Consider the following 10,357-nt stretch of genomic DNA (forward strand, 5'->3'; position numbering starts at 1 on the left):
ATGCTTGCAAGCTTGTGAAATAACCAATAATGTTAGAGATGTGCCTTTGAATTATGGGATTAGAGGGGGTTATTTTGCAGCTAATATAAGACTATGGTATGTTGGCACGTTCCCAGGACCAGCAGGTGCACTGCTGCCTGTTGCTGGGGCATCGTGCCCACTCCCTCAGCTGAACAGCTGTTGCTAATGCTGGGGCTGCCTCAGTGCCTCCACTGTGGGTTTGAGCTCCCAAAACCCTCCCAGCACAGGAACCACCAGAGCACCAAGAATGAGTGGAAAGTGTTTGGCCAGGGATCTACAGGGGAAGTCCTATGAGGAGCGGCTGAGGGAGCTGGGGGTGTTTAGCCTGGAGGAGGCTCAGGGGGACCTCATCACTCTCTACAACTACCTGAAAAAAGGTTATTATAAGGTGGGGGTTGGACAACCAGCGACAGTGTTGTCCACAGTGGCTAATTATTGGCTGGTTGCATACCAGGTAATGAATCTGGGGGTTTTTTGGACAAGAGCACAAGAGGAAGTGGCTTCAAGCCAGGGGAGGTTCAGGTTGGACATCATGAGGAATTCCTCCACGGGAACGATTGTTAAACATTGGAATGGGCTCCCCAGGTTGATGGTGGGGTCACCGTTGCTGGAGGCGTTCGAGAAATCACCAGACATGGCATTTAATGCCATGGTCTAGCTGTCAAGGTGTAGGTGGATCAAAGATTGGACTGGATGATCTCAGAGGTCTTTTCCAACCTAATTGATTCCATGAATCTGCGTTTCTGTGTCCGCTTGCTCCCCTGGCCCAGCCCGGCCTAGCTCTTCCTGCCACCATATTATTACGAAGCTGCTCACGGCTTGTCGCCGGTGCCGGCGCAGCGCTGAGGACGGAAGGCGGGGAGGGGAGGCGGTGTCGGTGCTGGGACAGCGCTGAGGACAGAAAGGGAGGGAGGCGGTACCGGGGCAGCGCTCAGGGCGGAGCGGGGGGAGGCAGGCGGAGGCGGTGCGGGTCCCCCCTCGCTGCCCGCCACTACATGTCCCGGCGTGCCGGGAGCCGGAGCCGGAACGGGCGCGCGGCGCCGCTTCCGCCGGCGGGGCCGGGCCGGGGCCGGGGCGGGGCGGGCGGTGTCTGCCCCGGGAAGCGCGGAGCAAGGCCGGAGAGAGGCTCTGTGTGCTTTCGGAGGGGCTGAACCCTGTGCGGCACGCTCAGGACTTTTATAACGGGTATTCTTTTGCTTGCTTTGACGGATTAATGACTTTTTTGGGTTTTTTTTTTGGAAAGCTAAATATCTTCTTTAATTCTAAGCCTCAGGTTTCGTGTTCCCGCGTGTTGCTGCACACGTGTTGTTGTTTCCTGTGTGCTGTCTCAGGGATGGGACTGGCCCCATTTAAACTGGAGTGGTCCTCGCAGTGGGGCCGGGAACGGGCTGGTGCCTGACCCCTGTCCTTGGACCAGGCGGCCGAGATCCGCCGCGTTCTTCGCCTCCTTTTTGTTAATGAGCTTCCGAGGGCAAGTTATGAGCAGCTGTAGTTGTCAGTGTTCCCCTAACTTCAGCAGCATTGGCACAGATAAAGAGAATGCTGAATAACTGTGTCGAAATTGGAAAAATGCACATTTCTGGTGATGTTCTGAAGCACAAAATATGAAGTACTTTTAAAGGGCTCTTGTTTCTTTATTTTTATGAGTATGTCTTTAAACTGTCTCCAGTTACCTTTTTTTAAGCTTTATTATAAGTTTCTCTTTAAAGCAATTTTTTTTTTTTCGGTAGACAATGAAACCATAAGATGTCTTTCTGCTTCTGTGAGATTTTGGGTAACATTTAAGGTATTCTAAATGGTGTTTCTCAGGTTTTAGGTATATTGTTTTTGAGATGGATGAAACCAATTAACTGCATGTAGAGAGTGTTTTAACTACAGCAAGTGTAGTTTATAAGTACTTCTATTTTTTGGACTGGGTGGTGATATTTACATTGTGAACAAGAAAAGCATATTCCACTAATAATTTTATGGAGTGTGCAGAAGGAAGGATGCAAATTTCAGGTGGGTGAGTACCAGTAGAAAAGCCTGTGACAAGACACAGCCGTGGAAGCTTTTTTTTAAAGTTGAACCTTCAAAGACTATCTCATGGTTAATAAAGTCTCGTACTGCTTTTGACTGTTAAGGAGACAGGTACCATTATCTTAAGTGATAAGGACTTCTAAACAATTGACAATGAAGAATACGTTGAACAAATTTAATTTTTTGTTAAGATATTCAAGAAATTTAATTGTTAGTCTTTTGTATCCTGAATAGTTACGAAACTGGTTTCTTTCAGAGGGTGTTCTGCAGAGAAAAAGGATACATGCCTCTTTGAGTTCCATCTTGTCCAGGACTGGTTTTCTCTCTGCCGTCAGCATGGCAATGTCACTTAGAACTGCATGGTCCAGCCTCTTTTGGATGCGTTCAGTAGCAAACTGTAAACAGGTCCCACTGCAGAGTAAGTAGTGATGAAATTGTAGAAGTCCTATATTAAAATTTGTTCCTTGAGAGCCTCTTTCCTGTACTATTTAAAGTAATGGAAGCATGGAAGTGATTTTTCTATTTGAACAGAATCAAGTCTGATAGACTATGCTCTATTCTAATAATAATCTAAAGGATATCTTTTTCTGTTTGTTTGTTTTTTTCTTATTAAACCTTCATGGTCCACATAGGATGCCCCCCTAATTTCTTAGTTAGCTTGTCAATACTACCCCTCTTCCTACTGGTTATCATTGAATTTATTTTTTTGGACTTAGAATCAGTGGTGAGAAAAGGCTACAGTAAAATCTTGTTACTTAACGTAAACAGGGAACACGTAGAAACAGGCAGTACTATTTTTTAGATTTCTGTCCATGTTTTAGATATCAATAGAAAGACATAGGGAAGATAGTAAAGGTGGTAGAAAAGACAGTAATGGAGAAAATACAATGCACCTACTACATTTTAGGGGTAAGTGGGCAAGGAAGGGAAAGAAGTTTTAGGAAGAAATACAAACTAGTTGCAGTTTACCAGAACTCAAGTAATAACTAAGAATAGTTTAATTAGAAGATCTGAAGAGTGGAAGTGCTAACAGTAATTCTGAATTTAAGAATTTGCATCTAAAATATTTCTGAAAGGAAAATAGCTACACAAAAGTTTCTTCTTTGTTTTTTCACCCTTCGCGGTCTTGACACAATGATTGCTCTCTCGCTCTGCTATGAGCAGCCATGAAGAATCCTATTTGAATTAAAAAATGGTCTAAATAAAATAACGTCAGATAAAGTTGAAACCTTTTTATGACTTCACAGAAAGCTCAGAACATGTGAAGATTGTTTCATGTGATCATAATTCTGTTCTAAAAGGTGTAATTGTTGAAAAAGCTTCACTGGACACAGAAACTTCTATGTGGATTTGTGTCAGGTTCCGGCAATAAAGGAAGGGGGTTCCCAGTGGAAGTCAACTCCAGACATGTCCCAGGCCCACCTTAGGTGTGCATACCTGTTGTGGAAGGCAATGTCTACAGGATGATTCCTGTATGAGGGGCTATTGAACACCTTACATTAGGTTTGTGTTTGGACTCTATGATCTTAAAAGTCTATTCCAACCTAAATAATTCTATGACTCTATAAAAAAATGGGAATCAAACTGTGGGGAAGGGACTTTGAGTGGTCTGTGGTCCAAGCTCCTGCTCAAAGCAGGGTCAGTTCTGCATTCACATCAGGTTGCTCAGGGCTTGCTGGGTCTTTGAAATTTCCAAGGACAGAAAACTCACAAACCTGCCTGGGTCTCAGTCCCCCTGGTTGGCTGTCCTCATGAGGAAAACATTTCTCTACATATCCTGTCAGAGCCCCTGATTTTGATTTTTATAATAAATTTTGCTATGAATGAAATTATGATCTTCCCTGTAAGTCATAAGGTATTGTTCTTTACATATATAAAGAATATTTCCTAATGGTGAACTCTATAGGTATTTAGTTCATATAGTAATTTTTCCTAGGAAAACAATACAACTAGGAAGGTTAGTATAGGTCATAGCTGCCTGCATACTGTGGTTTTTTTGATTGCACTAGAAATGAACTTCTATTTAGACAGTTTTGGGTTTTGTTACTCTAAAACTGAATATGATTATAATCCCTGATTAAGACTTGAAACAGAATGAAAATTGAAAATGTAGATGTTCTTAAATTGGCCACAGCTCTGCTTGTTTTTACATCAGAGTTCTTGGGTTTTTATTGTAGATGGAGCTGTGTATCATGCTTGCCATAAATCTACATACTCAGTTCTCCCTGAAGACTACAACTGGTATGTAAACATGCTTTGATGTGTGGCCTTTTCACGTAATGTTTATTCCAGGGCTATTCTCTGTGTTGTGAAGTTGTCATATAATGGTATCAAACACATCTATTGCCAATACTGGATATATGTAGTAATTTTAGCTAAACTACTGTCTCCAATAGTAATGATAAGTCATGCAGGACTCATTCTAAACATGTTGATGATCCCCAGTACCCTTGCAGTTTTGTTTGTGGAAGAGCAAAATTAGCTTAGAGTAGTCATTTCCATTGATGCTTGTTGTTAAGACAAAGTCCAGGTATTTTTGTGCTGCTGCATGGGAAACTTGTGTAGAAATGGGAAAAGATGATACAAATATAGCGAGAAACACTGCATCTGTGTCACCCATGGTTTTAGGAAGCTTAGTGTGTCATGGGAAGGAAGGTGAGAAAAGTTATGTTCTCACAAGGAAACTTTCAGTAGGACTTCCTGTTCAGGATTTTTTAACTAATAGGAAAGTTGGAAGCCCAAACAGAGCTTTGTTTCCTGTCTTTTCATTGTAGATGCCATAGATCTTATAAAGGCATGTTGTCCTAGAGACCATCATCCCTATCTGTTTAGTGTTTTATATGCAACAATTAAAGGGTTTCAGATTTTTTTTCCAGCACATGTTTCTATCTGTTTTAATTATTTATTTTAGCCCTTTTTTCCTCTATAAAAAGAAAAGGGAAGATGACTGAGGAAACAAAAAAATTGGAAGTTTGGATCAAATATTTATGACCCTTATTTTATAGAAAATTATTAAGGATTCATAAATGCAGGGTCAAATCCAGTTTTCTTTGGGACTTGGGCTGCTCAGCTGTTCAGTGTTTCTGAAAGTTACAAGATTTTTTTATTTTTATAGCAAGGTGGAACTTGCAGTGACATCCGATTTGAAGACAATTGTCTGCTACCACCCTTCGCTTGAGATTCCATACGAGCATACAAAAGTATGTCCAAGTGTGCACATTTATATTTCTTACTCTTGTAAAGGCATTTAGTAGTTCACAGGTTTGAGTCTTTAGGGCATCTTTTTTTAATTTGAAATACTTTTTTTAGTATGTGCTCAGCGCATTTGTGAAGTAAATGACTGGTGACTATAGCTACTGCCACAAGGAGGAGTGTACTCAGTTGAATTGAGGGAAGGTTGCAGAGGCAGAAAAGCTCAGATATCACAGCATACAGTAACTCAAGTAGAATTAAGCAAGGCACTAAAATACTTGTGCACAACAGAGAAAATAGTGTCTGTCTATGAGTATACTACTCAAGAAAGGATGGTTGGAATGTAGGTTATGGTTCACATGTCCTACTGGGCAAGAAAATACAAAGAAATACTGCTGCTACTGTTTTCAACTTGAACTTTAAATTCCATTCAGCACTGAGTTCATAAAAGCCACGAAGAACTTTAAATATTGATTTTTGTCTGTCAGTGGTACTTTCAATGTGTTCTTTACATTGATGAAAGTCTAGTGTTGTGGTTTAACATCTAGATAAATTTTTCTAGTGTACACTTTTTGTTTGATTTTCCAGTTCTCATGTGCTAGTAAAATACTGCAGCTAGTAGCTGTGTTGAAGTACCCAGTGTGAAAATTCTCCATTGAAACATAAACCATTTTAGCACTTTCTGCCTGCAAATTATATAGCAGTATTTTTAAATCTGCTGGTTGCACATACCTCAAGAAAAACAGGTGTAAAAGACTAAAAGCTAAAGGACTAAAAAGGAAAAATATTTGTTATAGTGGTAGTAGTTATGTTTCCTATTGAAAACAAACAACTTGGTCTTACCTGTTGCATAAAAAATTAGGAAGTGACATTCTTCTCAGAGGTATGTGTCCTTTAAAAGATTTTCAGCAGTGATGATGGTTGCTACGAATAAAATTCTGGCTAGGAATAGTATGGATACTTATGTGTTAGTAGAACTGAAGCTGATGATGCAGCTAGTGAATTGTAAGATTGAGGTCTGCAATAATGACTACAAGAATGCTGGTTTTAGGGGTAGGCTCATCAGCTGTAGTACCTAGGGTAAATAGATGTGTCTAGACATCTCCACAGTTGTGTGGTTTCATTTGGGGGGGGCAGGTGGGGACAATAAACACCCTGTGCAATTGCAGGCATTTTTCTGTATTCCTTTGGTTTCAGCTGTTAGATAGCATTACAGCTTACTCTTATGTAGCTTGGCTTTTTGACTTTCTCAGTAAAAAAAAAAAAAGGAGAAACAAGACAGACATATACATTAATGTTTTGCTAGCCCATTCCACGGCCAGATCCAGTGAATAATAAAGAAGAAAACCTTGATCAAGTTTTGAAATCCAGATTGGATGAAAAAGAGCTAAAAAACGAGAGAGGTCCTACAATTGAAGAGCTCAGCAAAATGTTTTACACAACAAAACATCGCTGGTATCCTGTGGGACAGTAAGTATTTCCTTTTTGATTTCTTTGTTCATTTTGGAAGTAAAGAGAAATACAGGAATCATTTAATGGCCAGATTCAACCAATGAAGAGTCATGTGAGACAAGATACCTCTAGCATTTGGGCTACTACATAAAATTTTAAATGCGGTATTGTGTAAATGGAAGACTGTATTTAATAAGGGGTTTTTTAACACTTCTCCTTTGGTAGATTTTGCCACTTTTTTTGTAAAATACATGACAGTGTAGAAATTCCTGATACCATCCAGTTAGCTGCTGGTTCAGGTCATTTACTGAAGTTCAGTAACAGAATCTAGTACATAAAATACCCTCAATGGACATAACCAAATACAGCTTGGAAACATGCATTGCCTGTTCCTTAGGAACCTCAATGGGAAGATTCTCAGACTTAGGAGTAGTAGAGGTTTTTCATTTGGAGTGGTGAAAAGTGTACTTTGGTGTGCCTTGCATTCAGAAATTGGGGAGAAGGAGAGGTGCACATATACATGACTGGGCTTAAAGAGGAACTTTGGACATTCAGATATACTAACGTAAGCAATCAGCATTCTGGTGTGTGTTACTCCCTTCCACTCCATGTTACTCCATCTTTTGGTAGCTGCTAATTTTATAGCTATGGAGACATAAAACAGGCAAAATTTTGTGGTGGTGTTGTCCACAGAAAACTTTTTAATTAATGTGCTTTGGGAGTAGATATAAGGAATGGAATGGTATGACTTTTATGACGAAAGGGTAGCTGTCACTTTAATGAAGATCAGACAGGATCTGCCTTGTTTAGGGTGCATAATTAAGAGGAAAGTATGGATCATTTTTTGTTCTGAAGAATTTTTTTTTAGTTTTTCTGCAAAATACTACACTATTTAACATACAGTCTGGCACAACTCCTTTCAACATCTTTGTTCTATAGCAATCATTTTAGCCAAAGGGAAGGCTGACCATGTAATAAAATTAACTTCACACAAAGGATTAAGAATAAACAGCAGCCTTTGTGCCTATTCAGTTGTAGAACTGATTGGATTATTGCGTGCTTGTAGCAGATGTAGCAATAGAAATGAGTAGCATTATGTAACTGCACAAACAACAGAGATGACATCTCTAATGAGTGGTGGTGGATTGTGCTTGTGTATCTTGTATTTCACTTCCTTGTGTAACCTCAGGTCACTCACTGGGGGCAGAAATACCAGGAAAATAAAGACTGTCCACAGCTTGCACTCACTGCAGCCTTTTTTTTCTTTTAGGTATCATAGAAGACGCAAGAATCCTAATCCTCCTAAAGACCGATAACGAAGATAACTTCTTATTCATCAGGACTTAGCTGTCAATTTTTATTGGAAATAAAAGTTACAGAAAGTGACATGTTTGGCTATAACAGAGCTTGCTTAACTTGATTTGACATTTATTTTCTACTTTAACTGGTTGACAGAAAACCAACGAAATGGCACTGATGAAACAGGGAGTCAGTGAAGGCAGTTGTGCATTCCTGGTCAGCAAATGGACAAGTCTTAGAACAGGATGTAGCAGGGATGGAGTGCTCTGATTAAACTCAGAGGTCAGAGGCTCATCATTTGTCAAGTGAATCCATAGAAGTCTTGCATCAAAATGGGAAGTCCAGAAATTGATGTGTTAGGGTTTGGTGGTTTTGAGGGGGATAATATTTTTTTTTTCTTTAGGAATCTATTAACTGAAATGCAGCTGAGCTTGAATACTGAAGTATTAATGAAATAATATTTATGAACAATATTATCTGAGGTATTTGTGAAAACAATTAGTTTTCCTTGTTCTGTTACACTTGTGAGATACCTGGTGCCATGTTTAATTCTACATCAGGCAATTAATAGTATTTAAGGCTGTCATGTACTGAAAACTGGCCAACTTGGTTAATTTTTAGCATCCAAGGCACAGTAACTTGCCCTTCTAAACCATCCAGCATTCTCAAATATCTGAGAACTTCTGTGTGCATTCATGGTTCGTGGGGGGGTTTTTTTGTTTGTTTAATCCCACCCCAACTACCACTCAGTGAGGATGCTGTGTTCATACATAAATTGGAGTAGCTGTAGCACAGTAGAAGAAGTTGTTTACATCAGCAAGGTAATCCCTGCTCTTTGTAGTTTACTGAGGAGGAAGGGTTGACCCTTTATTATAAAAAATGCTTTAAATTAAAAAAAAATTGGTCTGATTCTACATCATTGCTTTAGCATTTTGTAGTGCTTAAGTGTTCTTCCTCTTGTAATATTCTGTGTCATCTAGCATTTTTTTCCTTCAGGAAAGGGAAAAAGACCTTTGTTCCAGTCTACAGTTTTAGTCTTACATCAGCCCTCTGACAGAAAGGGCTAGCTTGGAATGTTGTGCCACTGCAGAGATCCCAGTGACTTCATAAAGCCTTCTTAGCAGGTCCTTCTAAATAATCAGAAAATAATTATCTCGTATACATCATACATTTTTACTGCATTTCCCTTCCAAAGCAAGTTGGATAACCTAGGAAGGGGTTGGTTTCTTCTGTTAGTCTAGTGTCATTTTGCCAGCATGCATTTTCTACAGAATTTGCTACAAGTTGAGTACCACTCAACTTCTCAATTGAGAAGCTGAGAAACTGCTTGTTTTTAAAGATATTACTAAATAACCTTTTCCTCCTTGAATATCCTTTAATTGTGAAAAAAGCAATATTGGATGTGTGTAAAAATAAATACTGGATGTGTGCCTTTAAATACTTGTGGAAATGTTTATGTAAAACTAGAGCCAGAGCATTTTTAAATCCGAATGCTGGGTAGCTGATACTGGTTTATCACGGCAGAGCATGAAATCGTTTTGCTGCTTCGCTCTGTTGTGCTTGTAAGATATCAGAGTTCCATGCTCAAGCCAACATCAGCCAAGTGATTTTGGCTCCCTATTAATGATGTGTTGCTCACATAACAAAAGGAATGTCTGTGGGGTCTCTGCAAAGGATGGCTGCTTAACTCTGCAGGTTCAATCGCATGAATTTTCTGCCTAGAATATAACTTTTCAAATAGATTGTAGTAATTTGTAGTACAGCAAATTTTGGTATTTTCATCAGTTCGTGGTGCCTGGTACTGACTGGTGCATAAGTGAGCTTACCTCTCATGTAGTGTTTTGGTATGTTCCAATGCATAAAATTGAGTTTCCTTTATTTTTGGAAAGCTGAGACCTAATTTGTCACCGTGTGACTTCATGCCAGTGTAAGAAGAGATATCCTTAGACTAATTTAAACTTACAATTATTTTCCCCCATTCTTTCCTCCATATTTTTGCTTACTGATGCCTAATTCTGCTAAGAAATTTTGCTTTACAGAGAAACCTTCTGTTACAACATTTATCTATTCTTGCCTGTCAAACACTGTTTGTGATCAAACATCCACAATCACTGTAGAAATACTGGATTTCACAATGCTTCCCAAACACTTTTGGATGCTTTTCAGGCATTTTGAGAGCTAAAAATTTATGATATGCTTGGCTGCTATCTTTAAAGTACTTCCTCTTCTGACCAGTTGCTGGAAACAGTCTAAAACACATGTTCACTGCGTGTACCCTGTGCCCTTTCGTTGTTAGTTTATAACATTGATGTTTTAAAATCTTTCCTTGTGCTGGTGCTTTCAATCTTTCTGCGTTTTCTTTTACTAAATCTTT

General features: G+C 39.5%; 1 protein-coding gene across 2 annotated transcripts; it reads left to right on the top strand.

Moving 5' to 3' along the window:
• Positions 1–1,080: 1,080 nt before the first annotated feature.
• MRPL42 (mitochondrial ribosomal protein L42) lies at positions 1,081–8,089 on the top strand. Of its 2 annotated transcripts, none has more exons than XM_010410824.4 (6): positions 1,081–1,206; positions 2,297–2,458; positions 4,218–4,281; positions 5,156–5,240; positions 6,539–6,702; positions 7,955–8,089. In XM_010410824.4, the coding sequence occupies exons 2-6, from the start codon at positions 2,377–2,379 to the stop codon at positions 7,998–8,000; spliced, it is 441 nt and encodes a 146-aa protein (XP_010409126.2). In that variant the 5' UTR covers positions 1,081–1,206; positions 2,297–2,376; the 3' UTR covers positions 8,001–8,089. The 2 variants fall into 2 exon arrangements, with proteins under 2 accessions (XP_010409126.2, XP_010409127.2); XM_010410825.4 differs by having other exon boundaries at positions 1,098–1,177.
• Positions 8,090–10,357: the final 2,268 nt, after the last annotated feature.

Source organism: Corvus cornix, chromosome 1A (genome assembly GCF_000738735.6).
Source record: "Corvus cornix cornix isolate S_Up_H32 chromosome 1A, ASM73873v5, whole genome shotgun sequence".
NCBI classification, from domain to species: domain Eukaryota; kingdom Metazoa; phylum Chordata; class Aves; order Passeriformes; family Corvidae; genus Corvus; species Corvus cornix.

Coding starts and splice junctions, on each gene's coding strand:
- MRPL42 (XM_010410824.4), top strand. CDS start 2,377: ATGGCAATGTCACTTAGAACTGCATGGTCCAGCCTCTTTTGGATGCGT. Junction 4,282..5,155: donor CTCCCTGAAGACTACAACTG/GTATGTAAACAT, acceptor TTATTTTTATAG/CAAGGTGGAACTTGCAGTGA. Junction 5,241..6,538: donor TTCCATACGAGCATACAAAA/GTATGTCCAAGT, acceptor ATGTTTTGCTAG/CCCATTCCACGGCCAGATCC.